Source organism: Pomacea canaliculata, linkage group LG6 (assembly GCF_003073045.1).
Source record: "Pomacea canaliculata isolate SZHN2017 linkage group LG6, ASM307304v1, whole genome shotgun sequence".
NCBI lineage: Eukaryota > Metazoa > Mollusca > Gastropoda > Architaenioglossa > Ampullariidae > Pomacea > Pomacea canaliculata.
In genome coordinates, this window is record NC_037595.1 from 13,268,735 (window position 1) to 13,293,421 (window position 24,687).

The 24,687-nt window shown below is 41.6% G+C and overlaps 1 protein-coding gene and 1 long non-coding RNA gene across 2 annotated transcripts; one reads left to right on the forward strand and one right to left on the reverse strand.

Moving 5' to 3' along the window:
* Window positions 1-3,492: 3,492 nt before the first annotated feature.
* LOC112566899 (ras-related and estrogen-regulated growth inhibitor-like protein) lies at window positions 3,493-16,449 on the reverse strand. The gene is made up of 4 exons (XM_025243322.1): window positions 14,255-16,449; window positions 6,581-6,637; window positions 4,896-4,969; window positions 3,493-4,277 (listed from the first exon to the last, which is right to left on the reverse strand). Exons 1-4 carry the CDS (start codon window positions 14,310-14,312, stop codon window positions 3,795-3,797), a joined length of 672 nt encoding a protein of 223 aa, XP_025099107.1. The 5' UTR covers window positions 14,313-16,449; the 3' UTR covers window positions 3,493-3,794.
* A 5,667-nt stretch (window positions 16,450-22,116) lies between these two features.
* Window positions 22,117-23,765, forward strand: LOC112567367. The gene is made up of 3 exons (XR_003099813.1): window positions 22,117-22,168; window positions 22,624-22,749; window positions 23,476-23,765. It is a non-coding gene; the product is annotated as an uncharacterized LOC112567367 (long non-coding RNA).
* The last annotated feature ends 922 nt before the right edge of the window (window positions 23,766-24,687 follow it).

Genomic DNA, 24,687 nt, shown 5'->3' on the forward strand with positions numbered 1-24,687 from the left:
CGCGTGCAATAGTGTGATGAATGCACAAAGTGCGTCTCAGTCTCGTGTCAGGCATGAGTCGATCGGCCTTGACCCTAGCGTTCTACACAACATCTACTGACTTTGTAGACCTGTCTGTGTGTGTGTGGTGGGGGAGATAGGGGTACGTGAGTGTACGTGTGCTTGTGCACGAATCTGCTTTTACTCGTGGATTTTATTGCACACCCGTACGCAGTCACACTGTGAGGGAGGAAAAGGTCAACAGAAATAGCTCGGCGGGAAAACCCGCTGCCTCCAGAATTAGAATATGTAAAAAGATCAGGGTTGTTGTCTGGTGGGACTAGTGAGCACACACATAGCGTAAGCGGGTTTTATGTTTACAGTCCAGTGTGTCCAGTGATTTCAATATATGTGAACAAAATTTCTGGAATGTTCTTACAAGTATGATCGTGAGTGTGAATCAAAACCCTTCGATACTAGACATACTGTGATCCTTTCCTCTGTCTTTCTGTATCGCTTACTAACTGGTTTAACAAGCCAGCTTACACAGTCACAGAACATGAGCGGCTACCAGCTGGTCAGTCAATACGAAGGGATTAATGTAAAGTAAAGATCGCCTCAATTTGTGAGCGTAGAGCCACTAAACTGTAAGTGGCTCACCTTGCCCATATTACTGCATGTATAAGGTGGAGAACTTTGTATAATTTTACCTTCAGTGATACATCAGCTACCATTTATGCTCAAGAGAGGGAGCTCAGCACTATAGTCCCAATCTCACTTGAACAAACACTTTGAACATCGCAGAGCTTATTTTATTATGTTTAAGTAAAGGGAAGTAATACAGCTCGGAAAGGACTGTTTGAAATCATGATGTGTTACGTGTCGCCTCCCTTGCCAACTTTTCCCACTGTTACCTCACGATATCGTGTGTTTTTTTTTGTGTGTTTTTTTTTCCTAGTCCTGGGTTCAGATCTCGTTGCGGGAGGCATATTCTTTTCCCTGAGTACGACCCTGTCTACAGGGTATCTGTCAGTAGTTTTCTCTAGCTACTTCTCCAGTCCTTCCTTTCCTTCTTTGTTGCCATATCTCTCACGATGCGTTTTCACCACTTGGTGGAAGTACTTTCAAATAAGTTAGCAACCAAGTTCTTTGAGTGCAGCTAACCTAGCTTGTTATTGCCTATAACATCTGTTATTAGTTCTAACACTTCCCTAGTGCAGCAGTAAGCTTACTGTACAAAATAAAACAGCCACAAGATTTTCCAAGTGAATGGTGATAATAGGTAAGGGACATGTTTACGAGCCGCTGTGCCGAGCCATGCAGCCGTCCAGCCAGCCAGCCAGTCTGCAGAAGAGCAAATGGAGGTCAAGCTTCAGCCGTGTTGACACAGCCAATCAGTGTTTGCCGGCTCTAACACTATTTACTGTGGTAGCAGGTTTAAACCCTCGCCACAGCGGTGTGTGTATGTAAACAGCATTAGCAGATATTCTCCATCGGCCCTTAGGTGATTCTCGAAGAAGGCGTAATGGCTAAGACAGACTTAGTAGCCATGAAAGGTACAACCGAAGAGTCACTAGTGAGAAAAAGGGATTGAAGGAAAGACAGAAAGAGTTAAAGATAATAATCTTATTCGTTAATAGTGTCACTCTAGTGGAAGATATCAACTAGACTAAAATGATGATGATGATGATGATTTGTTAAGCGCATTTCCCCAACTCGCGTGGTAAGATGTCAGTAGTTCATATGGACTACTAGCTACTTATTTATACTCGAAGAATGATGAACTGATTAATAGCTCGATCGATGGATTGATAATTTCTATAATATAGTCTTCCGTGCTTACGTTGTATATACTAAAGAGTCGCAAATGAATTAAGAAAAAGCATGAACTAAAGTTTAGAAAAGTCTTTAATCTATGCCTTCTTCGTGCAGTCCATGAAACACTGAAGGAGAGTGTGCCAGCATCCTGCTGCTCTCCCCACAATAGCTAGGTAGTAAATAAGGGCGCGTGCCCAGTCCAGCAGGGGATTGTGGGTGTTCATATAAAGAGAAGCTAACCATTTCTTTTTAGAAGTGGCATCTTACAGGCAAACTTTATCGTCGACAGCTTTGCGAAGTCTGATGAGAAAAGTAGAATTATTTTGTAAAGGCCAATAAACCTGATCGGTGGTTAAGGTGAGGTTATCTGTAATTGAAAAACGAAAACCTTTACCAAATTATTCTGACTTTATTCCCAAGACTATTATCATCGTATGTATATATATTGGTGTATTTTTTTAAATCACCGTAACCACCCCTACAACTACTGCTGCTAACAACAATAATTTCTGCCATCAGCTAGAGCGATTTAGTAAACTTGGTGAGACGATGCAAGTAGTGCTGCAGAGACTACAATTTCTCCACTCACTGTTGAAATAAGTCTCCGCAGGTGAAAAATGTTCTTTGCCAGCTTTTTATGTGTCAGAGATGTGCGACAAATTTCATAGTAACACCAATGACAGGGTTTAGTGACATTCCACCTCGCCCCACGAAGTCGACCAGTTTTTTCGAGGTTGGGGAGAGTATTCATGCTGTTTACTAGAGACTGGTATTACTTTAGGATAACTTGTTAGCAATTTTGGAATAAATATGTTAGAAAATGTTATTTCAAACAGAACACAGAATAAGGAGAATATAGAACATATTGCGACCGGTATATTGTACTATTATACCATCTCCCCCCCCAAAAAAAAAAAATAACCAAAAATATATTGTTGGCGATTTTCAGTACAAATAAAACGAGGAATAAATACAATCAGAACATACAGCAAAGAGCCGCAATCAGAAGATACACAACACATAAACAGTAACACTTGTGTGAAATTCTGTTTATTACTAGGTGATTGTTACAGAGTGAAAATTTTCTAGTGGATCCAACAAACCTTTTCTTTTAATTTTGAGATCCAACGGGCTTAATGATCGTTTAAAAAATTTCATCACAGAATGGAATGACATTTAAAGACAGATAAAAGAAGTTTATGTCTTGGGAAAGGAATGTTTGATATGGGAAGAAGAGACATCACAAATCTCTGTTTGAAACAAATCCGATGGCAAAAATGGGGTTCAATGCAAGGTGTAAAACAAAAATAAACAAAGAAAAAGCTAGGAACAAATATGGCACATGTCCTTGACACACGACTTCAAGTCCTGGATAATCAGACAGCTTTTCCTGCCAAAAGGGAAGATTACCTACACTGCTTCAACCGAAATTTTGCTCGCTACACTGCTGATATATTGCTAAAGGTGTCTCCAGCAGAGAATCATGAAACAACTCGAATGTCAAGTCAGCTTAACCCTTGACATGACAAATTACTTCCCCTTTGATAACACGTCTACAACATCAAAGCTCTTGATGAAACTAGGAAGAGAATGCTTCTTGCAGGTAAATGTCAGACACAGTCATAAGCTTCGTGCCCAGCTAAAATTTTAATGAAAACAGTTGTATGATGGGCTTAGCCGGACTGCACGAAACTAAAAAAAAAAAAATAAAATAAAATAAAACAAAAATTAACCTTCAAAATAAAAAGTATTTTTGTAATAAATTTATACTGTCAGCTTGCATTAAAAAGAACGAGCGATCGCTCTGAGATCATACAATGATCATCTACAGGCAAGAAGCTGGTGTGTAACGGAGACAGTATTGATGACGTCATCGAAGCCGCCATAAATGCATTTTTCGTTGCATCCTTGTGACTACCTGAAACAGGGCGCCGTAGCTGCCTATTGGTTGTATCGTGAGCTGCTGAATGTAAACATATCTACCGAAACCATGACAACTACGACTTCTTCTCCGCCGAGTCTGTCGTCTGTTTCTTTTTGTCCGCATCGCCGCTGGAGTCCTTGCTGCTGCTGCTTTTGCCGAACATGGCGCCCAGCTTCTTGCTGACGGACCCCAGAGAGCTCCTCCGACGCTTGAACAAGGTTGTCCTTTGCTGCTGGACGATGCGAGCCTCCCGCAGGAAGGCCTGGAAGGCTATGCTGACACTGAGGGCGCTCTCGGCGGCGGACACCTCGTAGTACTGACAGCCATACTCCAGCGCCACCTCGTGACCCTCCTCCACGCCCACCTCGCGTCGATGCTCAAGATCGGTCATGTTGCCTAGCAACAGCACGGGGACGTAGGCGGAGGCCCGCGACTTGTTGATGCTGTCGATCAGCGCTCGTGCCGTGTAGAAAGATCGGCGGTTGCAGATGCTGTAGACGATGACAAAGGCGTCTGCCCAGCTGATGCGGCTCTCGTCCAAACTGCCGTTTGAGTTCTTAAAAAAGAAGAAAAAAATCACAGTAGAGAAAAGTTGAATAAGTTTTGAAAGCTGTTGAAAAATTCGAAGGGAACAGAAGGAGCGAGGGAAAGAAATGCAAAAAGTAAACGATAATAAAAAGGAAAAAAGAAACGTCTATGAACAGAGAACATTTTAAAGCAGAGAAGCAAAAAAGGAGATGCCAAGACAATTTATGTAGCGATGATGATGATGATGATTTACAAAGGTAGCTAACGAGACGAGCTGTTGATGAAATATGTCAATCTGTACATCACACGCTTATTTGTCAGCATTACCTTTGTACGTCACAGCAAGCTCAGCTGTCAGCATTACCTTTGTAACTTGTCAATAAGTACGTCACAAGCTCAGCTGTCACCATTACCTTTGTAACTCGTCAATAAGTACGTCACAAGCTCAGCTGTCACCATTACCTTTATAACTCGTCAATAAGTACGTCACAAGCTCAGCTGTCACCATTACCTTGGTAACTCGACAATAAGTACGTCACAAGCTCAGCTGTCACCATTACCTTTGTACGTCACAGAAAGCTCAGCTGTCGGCATTACCTTTGTTACTCGTCAATAAGTACGTCACAAGCTCAGCTGTCAGCATTACCTTTGTACAAGTGTCCAACACTTCCACGTCAGTGATGGTATCATCTTGTCGGATTGTGGATCGGTACAGAAGATCTGAAGTAGACAAAAAACCACATAAAGTGGATCAGAACACAAACAAGACTTACACAAACAACAAATAAATATAAAAGATTGGAAACAAAAACCAAGTCTCTCTCGGTGCAGAATGCCTTTGTGCGTCGTACCCTCGAGGTAACCACGTTTAACGCGGTGCCCCAGGCCAATCAAGCACATGACCTCAGTACCCTACAGGTCAGAGGAGGCTATTCCTCCCCCACTCACTCCGAAAGACACCATTCTTCTTGTGTTTGGCCAGAAGGGGGCGGCTTGTAAAAGCCTCATTCAGACTTCCAGCCTTCATTGAAAATTCACGCAAGCCTTTATCGTCACGAGGGTGCGAACGGTGGTGTACAGTAACAGAAGTGTGTCTGCTCTCTTGTAGTGAATCATGCAGCACTGAATGCCACGGGGGGACAACCCATGCTTAACTGCTTTAGACGGAGTCCACAGCGACAACAATCGGTCATTAAATTAGAAAAAATACTACCTAGTAAGCCTATATTAGAGCGAGTTATAAAATTTAATTCTAGTTCTCTGGCATCAACTTCTAGTCTCAGTTGAACATAATTTTTTTCACAGGATATTGTATGCTGCTCGACCTTTTGATAATGGAGTGAAGACGTGGGTGCGCAAGCAGAGAGGAAGAAGAAATGTGATGGTGTATTCAATGTTCAGCACCAACATACAAAGACAGTTTGTCATTGAAGTTTCTCAAATATCTGTAATAATTTGCAGTTCTGTAAAATACTTCCCAACATGTGAACACTATCGCTGACACTTAACTTTCTTCAAGATTAGTCACTTTTTTTTTCTCTGTAAGTCATCGCAATACCTAATAATGAGTCAGGCGAAGTTAGCTACAACGACCAAGACTTAAAACTTAGCGGATCGGTTCGAATCTTGCTTATTCTATAAAAGAATGATCACATTGGCGATAGGCTCATAATCCTCTTCTTGGTCTCCTGCTCTTGGCAGTGCTGAGGACAGCAGCAATGGGCGGCCTGAGGTCATCTCCGGTGGCCCCCGACTTGGAAATTTGAGGTGTGTTTGACAAACCTTGGCCCTCTGTCACCTGCCTTGGCGCTCGCCAGGACTTTGGCCTCCATTCGCAGTTTCATTGAAAAGGGGTTGAAGGTCCTTGTCGCCAGAGCCCACTGGACTGGTACCCGAGACGCCCTGGGGCCGGGATATGTTATCATGGCGCTCGTTGCTTGGTGTCAATCGAGGACGGAAATTGAGTGTTTTTCAAGAGTTATTTTATTGAAATGTTTTATAACACGGATATAGGTTGGGAGGGGAGACCTTCAAGGCTCTAGGTGTTTGTGCCAAAAAGGGGAGCAGGAGCTGGAGCTGGAAGACTATTATTTTCATCTGTCAGTGCTATCAGGAGACTTCCCCCTCCCCATCAACACATACTGTAAATGATAAATCCTTGCTGTGTTAGTCGTGTGCCATGATTATCATCGGTGGTGTTAGAAAAAATATATAATTATAAACAAGAAACAGGTTGTGTGGCAACAAGCGACGTTTTCAGAAAATGAGATTTAAAAAAAAAAGACCAAGAATAAATGAACAAATTGGAGTAGACATATGTATTACACTTACCTATACTGGAACAATATTCTCCAATAAACCGCTTGGTCAGGAACCTCACTGTGACAGCTATGGACAGAAAGAAACAGTTCGTAGTTAACGTGGAGAGATTTTACTTTTTAAAGGTCTACGAAAGCACACTTTTCCCAACGACTGAATGTAAAATATTTTCCAAATACTGAGTGAAAAATTCTCTTCATTCTCAGTTCAGAAGTATGGACAGAAAAGCTGTCAAAATAATGACCACAAACACACACAATCCCAACTTTCCTATTAGTTGAGGCCTGGACGATCTTAGTGATGACTGAACACGAGGATTCGTGACATGATGTGTGACATCTTTTGTGCTTGGTAATCTTTGCATTTGAATAAAGGGGAACCAATGGAAGTTACTATATATTTTGTCCAATCATTTCTAACATGTTCATCCTAGTCCACTCTGACATACCTTAAGATCCATTTAATAATAGAACAGGCTTACATTTAAAACAATCCACGAAAAGTTGTCTTAACACCTACATATTGACTGAGTACAGAAACTTTAAGCAAGAAGACACCTGTGGTACTCCTTTAAATTATTATGTGATTTTAGTTGCACTTAGCGATACAGAAGCACAATATCATGAGATATGAGGAGTGTGTTTACAGAGATACGAGGAGTGTGTTTACAGATATATGAGGAGTGTGTTTATAGAGATATGAGGAGTGTGTTTACAGAGATATGAGGAGTGTGTTTACAGAGATATGAGGAGTGTGTTTACAGAGATATGAGGAGTGGGAAAACTAATGAACTTCAGAAGCTGAGTCAGAGAAAGGTGAGCCCAGGACGTGTAGGTGGTCCAGTCACGTGCCACAACAAGCACACGCCGTCACCACGAGGTCGGTGGACACGAGGGCTACCCTGGGGTTAAGCTTGTGAGGACAGCGACAAGCACGAAGCCAAGGCGGCTCGTGGTAAACACTTCAGGACAAACCTCCGCTGGAAAAAAAGTCAGGTCTGAGGAGGCGGGGGTGGAACTGGTAAAAACCTGGTTGGTAAACGATCAAAGGGATTTGGAATGCCATGCAAAGCGCCTGATAGGAGATGACTGGATTGACAACAGAGGGCCACTGGACCGCAGCATTTAATGATCGTGTGAGCGCAGAAACAGTTCCATTTCTCAACAAATCATCAGAAACTTGACATTACAAATGTGTCTTGAGGATAACATTACAAATGAGACAATCTGTTTGTGGTTTCAGTCACAAATTAATGGCGCTCTACCTTCGGATCCTTTTGGGTTTTCTTTTTATGACAGGCTGATTAAGTGAGCAGGGGTGAAAAGGCAGGCGAGGTAATTCACGGGGACATAACTGAAGGTTAGGACAACCACCGCAAGAGTTATCCAAGGATCTTCCCCTTGTTAACATCAAAACTATAAATGAAACTAGAAACAGAATGCTTCTTGCAGTAAATGTCAGACACAGTCACGAGCTTCATGCTCAGCTAAAATTTAAATTAAAACAGTTGTATGACGGGCTTAGCCAGACTGCACAAAACTAAAAAAAAAAAAAATTAGTTTAACTGTCAAAATATTTTGACATTGTTGCGTAAACACACAACATATTGTGGTTAGCACGGTAGTGGGGAGAGACAGTGAAGAGAAACATTTCCGGTGGTGGAGTAGAGCAAAACTCTAGGATAACATTTATTTTCAGTTGCCTCATGCTGCGAAGGAATGCTCGTAACAGTCAGCAAATAGTGGCATGAGCCCCAGTTAGCCACGAAGGAGGCAACAAAAGCCAAGTTGTGGGGTTAGAAACTCGCTGGACGGAGTCTGCTGATAACAGGAGGGCGACTTTTGTGTCCGCGAAATGACGGAGTAGGGTAGACCCCTTGATGGTTTTGTCTGACAGTGGACTGTGGAATTCCTCAGTCACTTCTTTGTGAAGGAAAGGAAACAGTCGTTTAGCATTTAGATATCATCATCAACAACAACAACAACAACAACAACGACGACGACGACGACGATGACGCAGATAATCTCTAGTAACTTTGTGAGCTAAGCTCATCTTTTCTTCTCATTCACATGACAAGTCCACTCCTTACTGGAAGCCATTTACAATAATAAAATAAAAAATAAAAATATTTAAGAGAAAATATTATCTGTCAGTTTCATTTTATCATTATTTAATTTCACATCTTTTCTCGCACTCTCTTATCACTTGCATGCTTGTTTGACCTCAATCTGTTATCGCTCAGTCCTTAACGATAGAATAGGGGAGGTTGTCTAAGGTATTCATTTCCCAAATGACCCTCTTTTCAAGCTCGAATATCCAAAAGCTGTCCAAGGCCAGCAGGAGGACTGTTTACCGTAATTCTGACTTTGAAAGGCTCAAGAATTCTGTTCTTGTTGCGATAGTATAGCAGCAGGTACGGCGGCAGCTAATCTCCACTGGAATGTGTCGATAAGCCAGCCCAGGTGAGAGAATCGCCTCCCGTTCGCCGAGGAACGCCGCGGACACAGGTGAGAAGTTCGCAGCCGCCGCAAAGGTGAGGAGGCGGAACACTTCAGCGAGGGCTGGACGTGAGGTCAACGGTGCAGCCAACAGCTGGTCCCTGCCACGACAGGTAGGGGCTTGACACCTGGACGCGGTCGAGCGAACTTATTGTTGGACAACAGGCGGAACTCTTTGCTTTCCCAGCTGGTCAGCCCATTGGATCGCAGTGAGGTGCCTCGGATTCCATAAGCGCGACAGAGGAGGAAAACAGAGAGAGAGAGAGAAAAAGAAATTGGTTGGGAGAGGGAAGGTAGAAAGTAGCGAGAGAGAGGAGAGGAGTACCTTCCTCACAACTTCAGAAAGTTATGTTCCCAACGACCTGAATAGGTTACATACCGATCTTTACCTTTTTTTCGGAATTCAACAAGCCGGGTAAAGAAAGAGATATGGAAAGCAATGCCGCTTCAGACACCTACAAACTCACCTCTGATTTAAAAAGTGTAAAGCTATTCTTTCCACAAAGAGAACTGTGTATTCGCTCACATTCTTTAAGAACGATGTACCTCAAACTTTGCCTTTGCCTAAGACCGTAGCTATGAGCCGTAGTTTGAAATGAGCCGTGAAACGAATACGAGGCCGATTTCACCGGCAGATTATTCATCTCAAAATGTTTAAAGCGTTCGAGACAGAAAGAGGTCAAGTCTTTCAAAATAATAAAAAGAAGTAGGCCTTCAGTTAACCAGAGCTACCTTGTGATATTCATTCAGGGAAGGTCAACGTCCTCATAACAGCCTGCTTCATAGAAGTCGTATCTGAAATATTGCACTTTAAACACCTCTTACTTATCGTCAAGTATTCATGAGACGATGAGCGATATTAAGCTTATGTCCCCCCGCCTCCTACTCCCAAAAAAAGCCAAAGAAAACTCACTAAATAATTATTTTTTGATGCTGTTAGAAATTAAAAACTACTACCTGACAATTAGTCAGCAACACCAAAAACAATTTTCAAGTCGGAATACAGCAAGGAAATTATATCTGTGAGAAAATGATCCTAGAACTATTATAAAACTTCTGAGACTCATGTTGCTTACTAAACAATTTTGTTTAGATGTTGTTCTCTCGCAACGGTGTTTTTCCTACCTCTTTGGACAGGATACAGACAACATAAAGGCAAGGGAGGTTTTGTTGACTTTTTCTCTTATTGTCCCCGAGTCGATCTTACACCGAGAAAACACCAATAAAGGAGAAGGTCGTGGAAGTACGGTATGTTAATGGGTAACACTTTGCCTCCTCACTTACACAAAGGGAGTCGCCTTGTCCCACCAACATTGCTCTACCCAACGACAGTTATCGGCCTCGGGGGAAAAACAAATACCATCCAAGGAGAGGCCAAGATCAGTCAGCAGGATTCTTACATCAACTCATACATCAGTTACTGACATCAATTACAGGCTTCAGGTAAGTGGCAGAATGTTGAATGACACCACCACAATCAAAAGTCCTCCTTCCAAGGCCAGCTGCTTGTCTGGACTCCAGTAAAAGACTTTCAAGACAAAAATCATAAAAAATTTCAATGTAAGGAATTGTCACCATCTACCCGCCCCCTCTTTTTTTGGAGCCATCCATTGGTTTTCCATCACATTAGTCGGTACATGTTCTTATTTGGGAAGAAAGAAATTAAACTAAATGAAAACCAAGGGCAGGCAGGGACGAAGCAATGCGTCCTCAGAAGTTCACTTTAGAAACTGAGGTAAAGGTCGACGCTTCGCGGAGTCTCCTACACAACTAAGACCAGCATGCAGGGATTGGTCGATGTATATCCCTTCTTCAAATCCCCGTCTGCAAGGGTAAACCCGGTTATACTCGGAAAGAGCTTTACAAACGGAAACAAAGGATAAAGTCGGTATCAAGTCCAAAAACAGACTGCCGGGAAACCAGTCTGGATAAGTCATCAGGATTTGCCTGTTGGACTGAAAGCCCAGGATAAGGTTGCCAAGTGTCTGGCAGGTATCATCGGTGAGGCGGACAGTGCAGCCACGTCTGCACACTGCAGGACAAAATAAAAGGGTTTACTAAAATACAGTGCCCATGCAATAAAACCTGCGCTGAGTTAATGCCAAGAGATTAGTTGCCATTACAGAATATAATGTGTAATGCAATCGGAGCTCATGAACTCTGCGCAGATTTAGATGACACTGCTACTACTGTGAGCTTAATGATGAGGCCATTGCGACCTTTTCTTGAAATGTGTGACCATTATAGTGGGATTTACCTTCACATAAATCTCTTAAGCCCTTTATATGTAAGATATACCTATTTTATATATATATAAGCTTTCTGTGTAACGATGTATTTACTCCAGGCTCAGTTTGCAACGCTAATGCAGTTATGACAAACGTAGTTCATAGGTCGATTCATTTATTCTTGCTCTTTAGAATTTAACCGAAGACAGGAGAAATCAATCTTGTTAATTATTGCTTGTTCGAGTTTTAATACCGAGTCAGCAGTTGAGGCTATATCACAGGGAGCTAGCGAAAACAAACATGCTTGTCAAAGGCGAGAAGTGAACCAACTGTCTTCAGACATCGGTTTGGCCATGAACGATTTCCCAGTTGCGCCACCGGACCGAGGAGATGGTCTGATGGTCTATGATGAGAATGGCGAACATGACGATAAATGATGCACAATGATGATACGAAGTAGAACATTTCAAAATTTGCGTTGTAAGAAATAATTGTCCTGTGTCTCCAATAAAACTGGAAATCGTGACTAACACGAACAACTCTTAACACCGATGGTAAGGTCCACAAATGTATCCAGTGGTGTAACAAATGATGAAAGTCAAGATAATGGTGCAGTCTAAAGATTGACCTAATATCAATGATTGGCATTCTCTGTGAAATCATCCAATAAATACTATTTCGGTACTATTTCTTAAAAGTACAGCACCATGAAAAGTTTGGACCATTCTTTGTCTTTTTTTTTTTGCGAGCATTGGGAGGAGGGGGAAGGAGAGGACCAGCGCAATCCGCCGTTCGCGGATGTTGCACGACACTTGCATGTATTTGCACACATTAACACATTGCTGAGGTAATACTTAGTTTAACAATCTCTGTCAATGTCGAGACGAAGAATTTAAATTTGTCCAGCTAACAAGCGAACAATGTGGAGTTGTAACGTACTCAAACTTCCAAGCATGACTAAACGTCTCAGTTCAAACTTTCGATGGATTAGTAAACATTTTCTTGGGTTTATTTATCAAAACCAGCCCAAAGCATATTGTGAGTTGCATAATTTTGCTTTTGCCATGTTATAATGTCTCATCCTTTACTTTTATTTCAAGCAAAATGCCAATCGAAGATTCACATGACCGATAAGCTTTATTTTTCTTCGCTTCATGACGAGACGTTTGGTTTCGCTGCTGTGCCTTCGAATAGTTTGCTGATATTTTCAAAATATCATCGGTCGTGGTATAGAATAGCGTACTATTCGAAGGCACAGCAGCGAAACCAAACGACTCTTCATGAAGCGAAGAAAAATAAAGCTTATCGGTCATGTGAATCTTCGATTGGCATTTTGCTTGAAATAAAAGTAAAGGATGAGACATTATAGCATGGCAAAAGCAAAATTATGCAACTCACAATATGCTTTGAGCTTGTTTTGATAAATAAACCCAAGAAAATGTTTATTAATCCATCGGAAGTTTGAACTAAGACGTTTAGTCATGCTGGGAAGTTTGAGTACGTTACACACATTAAGGTGACATAAAAAGTTGACATGACCCAGCAAGCATTTTCCTGTGTCAAGCGACTAAAGACATCGGATACAGGCCTGACCTGGGGCGGCGCCATTTCAGTGCACTCTTTTATGCACAAGAATGCGAGTCACACAAAAATATGCAGCGATTTTAATCCGAGCTGTTTAAGGAATCTGAAGACCCCCTACCCCGCACAGACACAAACACACCCCAATGAGTACCAAACACACAAAGAAAACTAAGAATACGCATGCAACAAGCAATGAAAATGGAAAGATAAGATATGACAAGATCGTCAGAGACCAATGGATGATGGATGAAGGCTTAACACCTGACTGCCATCAAGCTAATGCCATCGACAAGACTACTTTTGAAATAGTGAGCGGGATTCACCGAACCCCGATTACAGTCGCTGTCCTATCTTTTTCCTATTGTCTTTCAAGACAGTTCACTTGCTTGAAAGATTGGAACGGCTCAGTCATGCTCTTCTGACAGCTCTGACGTCATATGAACCGTTAAGACAACGTTGACAGGCCTTGATGATGGGCAAACTTCTGTGCTTTGTGTGGTGCGGCATGTGTGCGCGCGTGTGTGTGTGTGAGAGAGAGAGGGAGGGTTGCATGAGAGAGAGAAAGAGTGTGGATTTGTGTGTGAGAGAATGTTTTGTGAGCGATCGGGAAGAGAGAAACATAGATGGGGGTTGGGGGAGGCGTTTTTCTGTCTCGTCACCAGGCGCCACAGCTGTCACAACGAACGTTTGAAGTCGCAGTCACATCATCGTACATAGGCAGCAGTCTGGGCGGCTTCTTTAGATGTCTGTTGTACCCCCATGAACCGTGTGTCTACGACTGTATGTCTCTGTATGTCTCCATACCTGACCCTGACATTTTGGGAGGAGCAAGGGAGAGGTTTTCCCTCAAAGAAGTGACAGCGGTAGAGCACACACCAGATATTTTCCTTTGTCATTACATTATAATCCTGAGCACCTGCTCAATATGTAGAAAAATCGAGAGACATTTAAAAACAATTTTTTAATTAGTCATTTAGTTCATACATATACAAGAAAGAAATAAAAAATGTTGATGGATTAATCAGAAATATTTAAGTTTGATTAATAGTTGATATGCTGTGTGCCTCTAAAACTCTTGTTTGTATCCGCTCCTGGATTATGTCCTAGTGTGTGTACAGTTATATATATATGGCTGACGATGCCTCTTTTAACTAATCTGCACACACTGTTTCTGCAAAATGACTATGTAAATTTTCTAAAATCAACAAAACTATTCAGCCATAGTCAACTCAGCACAGTGCTAGAAATGAATCACTTTCATGCTGTTCAGACCTACTTGCTAAAGGTCAGGTCTAGATGCTTAGGTCACCCTAGGTTTTGGACAAGAACTTCAAGCAAACACTCGAATGTTGGCACGAACACCTGAGTTCACTCACCTGATTTGCCCACTTTCCCGTCCCCCAGGATCGCCAGCCGCAACGAACTCATCCTCATTACGCCACCTAGCGTCCCGCGCAGCTCAAGGGCCGTAATCACTTGCGGGTCAGTTATTTCTGAGTGTTCTTCCGCACTTTATGATGTTCGAGGACAGAATAAAACTTGGCAACAGATTTGTCAAATGTCTTGAAGATCTTTGAGTATAAACCACTGTAAGGATTCACAATTCACTTCTTTTGTTGAAACCGAGTTTTTCTATATCCGCCGCGTCTTCATATTCTGCACAAGTTTTTAAAATGTTACAAATCATACAAAGTATTGTATTCAAGAAATTTTATCCAAAAGAACTCCACCTTGATGCAAAAATTGCTTAACCAAATTAACAGTTTCTGGCAGTGGCATTACTGCTCCGCACCGCTTCAGAACTATACAGTCCGTGAACTCGGGTAGCACTACCTTGTCTTGCAGTAACTTCTGATTTCTGTGACAAGGTGTTGACAGTGGACAGAAGTCTGTTTTTCTGTGTTCTCACAATGCACCCGAGTGCTTAATGTGAATTCCTTCCCAGCTACAAATCACTTGAGATCGGGGTTTCCTAACGAGTCTGTAAAAGAAAAAAAAAAAGTCTGCGATGTCGGTGAGCATGAACACTTATCCGCTCACCTCACTTAGCAGCCGCTGATCCTCTCTTTTCTTATCTCCTCGGTCAGATAATGCCGATATTTATCGCACAGCAGTTATCGTGGGTGAGGACTAGTTGGCGCCCACCGGTTTCTCCTTCTCGGCAGCTGCCAAGAAATTCCTGTCGCCTGTCGCATGTCGAAGACAAAAGAAACTTCCACGACACTAACAATGACAACACATACTCGTACATCTGCCGAGGACCGCCCAGCTCCAACAATGGCACAAGGTCAGATGACACTTTGTGTGCAAATCTTTCACACCGACCCCGTCAGGACTGATTTCAAGCAGTGCGTAAAGCATTTGTTCCGCTTGCTGTCCTGTGAGGACATGACCGTTGATGGTTCGTGGGACATTAGCGAAACTTGCTTGTCACATACCTGTGTCATAATGCAGCACCGCTGGTTTCAGATGACTGAACTTAATCTCCTCCATGGTTGGTACAAAGTAGGTGGTTCTTTACCGCTAATATAAGTATTGGGAAAGATTCCAGCACAATGCATACCCTGCCTTTTCATAAGACTAGACTAAGATAAGGCTCACACTAAGACGCAAAGAACAAGAGAAGAAAGCTCTAGAAGGAGATCACATTTCAATGTTTTCAGTCACAAATACTTTGGGCAAAATCTCCTCAAACATCTCTTTTCACATTCATCGCATCACAGGGCGGAAGCAAGGACGTGGTCCATGTGTAGTTATCTAAAAAAAAATTAAAAAAATTCTAGAAGTATTTCCATGGAAATGTCTTTAGCTCTGACTCACGATAGAACGAGCAGGAGTAGGTGTGTGGGGATGCAAAACAGTTTGGCTGGAGAGAAAGAAAGAAAAAAGTGAGCAAGGACACGCGCGACTGCTAGTTCTGGCGGGTGGATCAGATGTACAACCGTCTGTCACTCCGTCCAGCTCCACAATCATGTTCACCTCCCATCTGCACGGCGAGGTTTCCCCCCATCATTGGTCCAGAGTGGAAAAAATGCTTAGCTATGCAGAAATGATAAACATCACACCAGACAACATAAACACGTTAAGTGCACCCTGACTGTCGATGTGGCTGTTGGTAAACAGAAAGTAACAGATACCACTCAATCACTTGTTTGCTGATGCACTCGACAAGTCGAAACTTTACGTAACCTCTCGTTAGCAAGGTAAACCACTCCACCCGACTGCATAGTATCTTCACAAGTCCTGGAGAAAGAAAACAAACCACCGGTGACTGAACAAGTTGTGTGAGATCACCGAGGCCCGTCACTCTGTCCGGACCGATGCACGTCCACGGAGAGGAGTGGTGCAGAGTTCCCACTGACGACGCAGGGTGACAGTTTGTCATCAGGACCTGCACACATCAGCGCACTGTGCAGCTCTCCACGTCAGCGCTAAAATAACAACAGACCCTCAAGGACTCGAGCCCCAGAAAGTCTCACAACTGTCCGCGTCCGTCCCGTGGAGATCAACAAAACCTGTTCACTTTACCTGGCGTGCCGTATGTGACAGGCAAATGCCCCGGCGACGCGCGAGAGAGTGAGAGACCGAGAAGGAATTACCTGTCGAGCGAGCCTGGCTTGAAAACAAGCGGCGTTAGAAGCTCGCGAGTGGTGGTTGGGGGGACTGGGGTGGAGGAGGGAGGAAAAGGTGACACACTAAAGGGACGCAATCAAGGTAAGCAGCAAGTGGGTGTACCTGTGTCCAGGTGAAGTAGACGACGGCTCGGGTAACAGCGACGCCGACTACATCAACCACGACGACATCACGCCTCAGTCTCATCGAGATGTGAACGGCGCACCACTCCCTCCACTTGTCGGTGGAGAGACGAGGGGAGGGTTTTTAATGAAGGGAGAGGAAGAAAGGAGCGAGGCAACCAGAGATGGTTACAAGAGTTGCTCCCGCTTAGGCTGGGAACCTTAATGACATCGCTAAGTGACAGCTCGCAAGAAAAGGAAAGACATACATTAGGAGGAGGACCAAAGACCTGGATAATGAGTGAAAGGGGAGGAAATAATGTGGCGCAAGATTTGGGAGAGGTAAAAAAAAAGTGGCAATGTGTTAAAATGTCAGAAAAAAAATCGGCGGTTGCAGATTGTTATCACGATTTTCTGCGAGATAAACATTTTTAACGAGTCGTCTGCTGCTGTTACAGCTCAGGCTCTTGGTTTTGCATTAAGTTTTAGGTCAAAACATTTCATCTATCTCAGTCCATCACAAAAAAATCACATCTGACTGGCCTTCTCTCAAATAGAACTGTAAAGATAAACTTTTCTTCTCCAAAATCTTAAAATTTGTAACAAAGCATGTTGCATTCATAGACTGAGGAAATTAAGTTATTTCTCAGTATTTACTGTTTCGTTTTGATTAACCCCATTTGGTAAACAACTCTGACCAGGAATGCTGCAAAAGCGGCAGATTGTGAAGGAAAGGGAAGGTGTAGCCGAGACAGGTGAAAGAGTGAACGACGAGGGAGGGGAGAAAAGGAAAGAAAGAGAACATGAGAGCTTTTATTCGCTCATCTGAGCTCACTTCAAACGAGCCCGGCGGACCCAGGGGTTGTCCCAGCTACGGGAGACCAGACGTGAGTTGTCTGCCAATCGTAGGTGCACATTAGAGAAACTTTACTGCACAAGTGCACTCCCCTTCCAATCAGAAGATGCGGGTAGGGGTGGGGTGGGGTGGGGGTGGTTGTGGGATTGTTACGTACATCGTTACCTGTGACCTGAGGAGGTCGGCCTCCGATGACCCGGTGTCAAGGTGCAGATTATGTGTTTCTCAGAAATAGCGACGTTTCAGTGGTAGTCTTCGTTTCCTTGGGGTTAGGACGATACCATGGACATGGAAGACAATCTTTCCGAAATAAAAATAAAGATCATTTGTTGGCAGCCATTTTGAAAACTCTTTACCATGTACATAGATTCTTTTTCCAGCCTCATTCCAAATCACTGACTATTCAGTGTAGATGTTCTCTTTCTTATCTGTGATGAATGGAATCGAGAATTCATTGTTATTGTAGAATAACGGTGGTGTTGCTAAATCATGCGGGTTTTTTTTTCTCTTTTCTTTATATCGCTCTTTTTTGTTTTCATAACCGTGTTAAAACCTCGTTATATTGTTATAGTATATTTTCCAGTTACAGACACCTAAATAAAACGCTCATGTAAGCTTTTTACTCATGTTTTTATCGTAACTTTCTTTTTATGTAAAATTCTTATGTATTATGCGATATTCCTTAATGTATGCAAAGTTGCTTACATAATACATTTTTATGAATAATGTTGTGCCCCAGCATGCTCTGTGTGCAGGTTTTTATGTCATGTGTTAGCGTGTCTGTCCTTTGGGTGTTGACAGTCTTTTAGTCTTTAGTGTTAATTTGTGACTTGTTTGTGTTTGTGTTTCTTTATAAAGCCTTCTGTTAAGTAGGAGATGTTGCTATTTACATTTTCTTTGATTATTATACCGTAGGAATATATTCTGTACACTGTAGCTTAGCCAAACACACACACAAAAAAAAAATTCCCAAACAAAACAAGAAAAGAAAATTAAGATAGAACGTTTCAAAGGGTATCATTTAACGAATAAAGAAAAACGAATCATACTAGAACAACTCTTTGTTCATATTTATCTGAGACCCTGTCTTCTTGGTTATAAACACATGTTTTAGTCGATGAATGCGTGGTCAAATGAAAAGGAAGCAAATGCTTATATGCTTACACTAAATATGCTAAATATTAGTATTTTAGTATTTTTGCTTACACTGAGACACCTAACACATATCACCTAAGTAGTAAGGAGCAGGTATAGAATTACCGTTGCTGGCAACAGTCAGTGATATTTTCTTCAATCCCTTTGCCACTTCCCACATTTCTGCATCGTATGTTGTCTTCTCGTTCCTCCCATATTTGAGTTTTGGTCAGTCAACATTTACAACAAATACTTCAACAAGGGGACGCTACCGTGTGAAGCTATCACCGCATGTAAGTGTGTATTCTCCCCTTTTAACTAGTCAAAAAAAAAATATAAATAAATAAAAAAATTAAAATAAAGTAAAAATCAAAATAAAAGTCCGCCTATAATTATTTTCTCTGTCGTTAGTCGAAAACCTACCTTTGCCTAAGCGAAATAGTTCGCAATGTGTTTTCTATAAATTACTACCTTAAATAATTATTATAAAATTGAGAGTCGCACATTTAAATTTTATTAACATACACTGCCTAATATATAAGCAAATATTTCTTAAACTTCTTATAACAGTTGTGATCAGAATGACAGTCTTTAACGGTTTGATCAAATTTTCCTGTGAACGTCTCCCACATCTTTTTCTCTCTACACCTGGAATACGATGAATAGAGAAAGTATTCGTATAAATATATTTTTAAAACAGAAGCCTGACTAAGAATAAACTAGTTTATGCTTCACACGATCACACCGGTTTTCGAACATTTGCTTCCGTCTGCTTACACAAGCAGAAAATCCCGCCAGTAAAGATGTCTGTAAACTTTGAAATATTTCAGTCGTGCTACGAGATTTAAAAGTCGGGATGAAGAGACATACTTTTACAGCAGTGACAATAATTTCATCTTGCTTACAAATGTTCTTTTCCGACATTTATTTAGTGGCCTAGAGTCAGGTGCACAGACGCGCTAAAATCCTTGTCAAATGTTTAAAGATAACTGTCTCCTGTGTGTTAACATGCAGCTAAAACCTTTTCATGTGCGGTCCCTGCTAGTGCAGTGGTTAAACACTCTATTGTCTTCATTATAATAGGAATCATAGAGTCCCAGGTTCACATCTGTCACTGTCACCTGTTGACGAAATCTGGTCATTTTCTCCCCATCACTAAGTGGATGCACTTTAGGGAAAATGGAAAAACTAAATTCCCTTTTATAGTATTTATAACGTTAAAAGGCCGGCAGATATGTTGGTCCCTCATCATGGTCCCTCATATTAGTCTTTACACAGTCTCCACGTCACAAGAAACATTCGTGTGTTGAGATAAGTGGCGAGTGTGTCAAACGAGTGTAGCGTGTTGTGTGTGGTAATTAAGGTAATTCTCATTATCCTTTTCTTCTCTCCGTCCTTGCCCTACATCTACCCTCTTATAGCTGATGTACACATCAGAGTGCTATAGAAATAGAATATATATAAGTGAGTGAAAAGTGCAAAGCCTGTAAAAATTAGTTTTAATTGTTGTAAATGGGTGGCTGAATATTGTTGAAAAGAGCTATGTCTACACATACATTTTTAGGAATAGAGAATTGCTATGCGCAAGGCGTACCCAAGGTATACAAATGAGTTAGGGCACAACTACTAATCGTACTTCCGAAGTTTTGCATCTTTTGCCGTGTCACACCACTGCACTGTTTGTAGGAATTATCATCCACAAGCAGTTTAAAGGTGTTAATATTTAGTCGTGATAACGATCGCTTGTACTAAAGTTTCTTGGGTTTGATAAACGATAAAACCTGCTTGGTCTTGAGTGTCTGGACTTAAAGTCTTAGTTTCTTATCTCTGTTGTCACTGGCAAACACAGTTGAGCAATGGCGACAACAGGCTGCAGATCACACCTGTCGTGGATTTTACTTTTACAGGTAGGTCACTTCAGCTACATCGATAATATCGTCCACCATCACCTTTCCCAGCGGCCCGGTGGCGCAACGGTTAGCGCTGTTAGCGCCTGTCACCAATACAGTGAAGGTTGGCTGCCCTGAGTTCATTTCTCGTCTCGGGCACGCTGTTCTTTCTCTGCACGTGGCACCTGTTTACAGGGCTGGCTGCTCTCCGCCAAGGACGGTCCCAAGCCCGGCTGAAAAAGGAGGAGGGTTGGGCGTGGGGCCAGCACCCCCACCTCGTAAAAACAAATCCTTGCTACTAAAACATCGACAACAGTAAACTGTCGTCGATGGCCTATGCACCTGGAGGTGCGAAGGGCAAAAAAAAAAAAAAAAAAAAAAAATCACCTTTCCCGCTGTTTTTGTTGATAATTTTCGTTTGAGCGATGCTCCAGCAGCATCATTATACATGTTCACACTCAGCAAAGACACATTAGCACACACATGTAGTGAATACACCACAGTGGCATGGCAGTATGCTGATTTTACATACATTTGTACTGTCTTACAATAGCCTTAGATGTAAATTAGAGTTGGTTATCAAGACACTGTTACAACCACTCGCAGAAGTTGCTGCTTATGAGAAATGCCACTAGTATCAGCTTGTTTAAAACTCATCTTCTCTCGCCGTGGAAGATCCAAACAAGAGCAGCAAAGTGTGTTATAAACATATGTACACCTAAATAAATAAACGAATATTTTCTGTCAGGAGACTCATCTTTCTCTAGCCTCAAAAGCATAATAAAGAAAGATACAGAATATTCTGCAATAAGAGTAATAAATTATCATCAATAAATACTGTATCCTAAAGATAGCTAGAAACGGGCAGACAAGCATTAAAAATAAAAATTAAAAATTTCTATTGAATAATTTCAGTATATGTAAACATATGTTGCTAGATCTGAGACGCAAAATTGAAATTTTGTCAAATTGTAGGTGCTTACCTGATTCTAATTAGGGATAGAAATACAATGATTAGTATTGCTAAACAGTCTAGTCATACGCTCTTTACTATTCATATTCTTTTTCCGAGTTTGCCACCTACAGTCCCATGTTTGTATAAACAGTCAGCTTTGCCCCCCACGTTGAGATTAGGAAAGTTTTTCTGGGGAAGTTTTATCTGTAACATCTCTTTTGCATATCTACCTTTACTTTTTTAAAAGTTATATTTATCACTATTTACCTATCAGTTTACCTGCCCTCTGTAAGTTAGTCAGCTGTGTCTGCAAACCTGAACGGTTTCTTAGACAGTTACCATGTCGTATTTTAATAATAAGATAAAAATATAAAATCTTGAGTGATTTCAGTGAGAGGGTGACATCGTTATTTATCACATCAGGTACAAGTTAATGATAACTAAAAAGAACGTCTAACAATGGATAAACAATTAATAGATTCCGCCAGATTAGCGCAACATCTAATGAATTAGTAAACACATTCTTCAGACAACGAAGTAGTTTTCCTTTGATGCCTTTCTTTAAGAAAATAAGACAAGATACATTTCTGTAGTTGAAACATTTGTTTAAGTTTATTAAAAAAAAATCTTTAATGTGTTTAATCGCTTAAAATTATTAATTAATCTTTTCCAGCTTATTCTGCAGATCTTGATCTCAACCTTGCATGTGACACTTGGTCAAGGTAAGAACTTTGAAAGAAACGATTTAAAGATTAAATTGAAATATTGAATTAAAAAATAAATTTCTCCGTTAAATATACATTTAAAACATATTGGCTAGAGACACACGCGAATAAATAGTGTCTGTACGCTTTTAGGTCCACCAACATTCAGTTTAATGTTCCATCACAATTTCATTCAAACATGTTCGCTATAATCGTAGCTGCATCTTTCTCATTCAACAGCGCCGTGAGTGAAGGTGTTATGATATTCCTGCTGCTGTTTGTTTAATGATGGATTCTTTCTCATGAGGCTCATACACTGATTTTAAGATCCACTCCAACAGTACATGCAATCACGACCGCAGTAAAAAAAAAAACAAAAAAACAATACAACAGAGATTTGCCTCCTTCAGCCAGTTATGCGAGGGGACACCATTCTACATAAATAATTCCATAATGTTTTTATTCTGTAACAGCGGTGGCAGCAGGCTCTTTCTGCATACCAGGACAGACACAGACCTGTGTGTACCACGCGTCTTGCATCTTCAACAGGTGTGAGTGCGACAACACTCACTATGAAAGCTTTGGCGTCTGCTTAAACAGTGAGTACACAGTGTATGGAAGGCATCATCGCCAATGAAAAGGACGCGTACCTTTAATTGCAGCTTGTTCTAAAGAATTCACGTTTTAATTGCGTAAGATATATACCAATATATACCTATTCCCCGAGGGACGCTACGCTGTGGGCTTCGCTATATTCTCTCCCAGGGGCAGGAACCAATGGCCAGCGCCCACAACACCCACGTGACGCTACAGCGCGTGAAGGCTTTTGGCGCCAAAACTGCCGACAGGGTTGGGAGGGGCAACGAACAGTGAACTCAGCATCAAGCAGATGAAGCGTGACGTAGCATAGGCATGACGTCAGGCGTTGCTACAATCAGCGAAAAAAAGGCCTCGACCTTCCCCTTCTAACCGGATAAAAATAGCCTGGAATATGACGTCAAACGTCGTCTGGTGTAAGCCTATTTCCGGTGATTCCCCAGCGCTGAGAGAAACACAGGCACAGAAACATGGCTGACACGTGACACCTGTCACTGATTAACTTAATTCGCAGCCCCGAGTGGAAGCAGTTACTACAGTACTAGAGACAAGACAAAGTATAGTGTAGGTCCCAATTTGAGGGCATTTCAAGTTAGAATTTTTGTTATTAAAAGAATCATCAAATACAACTTTTCACTTAGGTTAGACTTAAATTGGAATAGTAATTCCGCTTGATATAATTCATTTCCGGAGATAATCTATTTGATAGTATGTTTGGTCGGTAACAGAGGTGGCAGCGGGTAGTGGCTGTTCTACAGGACAGACCTGTGTGGACAACGCGACTTGTACCTGGAACACCTGTGAGTGTGCGAGTACTCACTACCTGAGTGACGGCGACTGCTTGCAGAGTGAGTATGAAGACCTGCTACAGTGTTGATACCTTTGGTTATTATAGTAAACAATCACAGTAGAAAGTATATACAGATGTAAAGTAAACGTACATGCGACCAATTGAGCTTACACATCTAGTCTCACAGACCTGTGACATTTGTGATTTGAACCCTAATCTTTAATTTTATTCTCCATGCTTACGGTTTGCTGTATGTGTTTACTATAAGATTAAAGTCATCTTCAAAGCGTAGCGGTCACATCAGCCTTCATTGAAAGAATGAATACATTGCTCTATTTTAAGCAACTTGTTTTGGTGAGATAAATAATTTGATAATGTTTTTGTGTGTAACAGAGGTGCCGGCGGGATATTATTGCACATCAGGACAGACCTGTGTGGACTACGCCTCTTGCAATTCATACACGTGTGAGTGCGACAACACTCACTATGAAAGGTTTGGTCTCTGCTTAACCAGTGAGTACACAGTCTGTGGAATGCATCATCGATAATGAAAGGGATTTGCTGGCCCGTTACTGGCCTTAGACGGTCTGTTATCATTATTACACATTTTTATAATTAAATACCTGACTTAGGTTGTGGCCAGAAATCCAGTGGTCACTGCTCCGTTAATAGGGTTATTAATCTTGACCAGTGACATGAAACACTGGCTTGAACACGGTAAGTGTGTTTAAGGTTTCAATAAGTACTAGCTTACCTTAATCTGTTCAACATCAAAGGGTGACCAGGGACACTCAACAAGGTTAAAGAGTACCAAAAACTTAGCACGTTTCCAGTTTGTAAGCTAGCGATTGGAAGTCCGTCTCGAGGAGACTTAAAAAGCTGTTGTGAGTTGGACTATGTGCCTGCACAATCACAATAAATTTTGGAGTGGCTTATCAGGGTTTGAAAAAAGCAACGCATAGTAGTGGTTTTACATGCTTTTACCGTTAATTACCACCGTCACAGTACAAACTACACAGAAAGTCCGGAAAGATATTGTATTCTCTTATTCAGATTACAATAAAAGTAAATATGAGCAATTAAGCTTTTACATCCTGTCTCATAGAACTGTGACATTTGTGATGTAGACCTATTGTCTATTTTATTCTCA

Excerpts from the sequence above, each read along its gene's own strand:
- LOC112566899 (XM_025243322.1), bottom strand. The coding sequence starts at position 14,312 with ATGAGGATGAGTTCGTTGCGGCTGGCGATCCTGGGGGACGGGAAAGTG. Across the intron at positions 6,638-14,254 it reads CGGGAAAGTGGGCAAATCAG|CTGTCACAGTGAGGTTCCTG; the intron begins GTGAGTGAACTC and ends TTCTGTCCATAG. Across the intron at positions 4,970-6,580 it reads AGAATATTGTTCCAGTATAG|ATCTTCTGTACCGATCCACA; the intron begins GTAAGTGTAATA and ends TGTCTACTTCAG.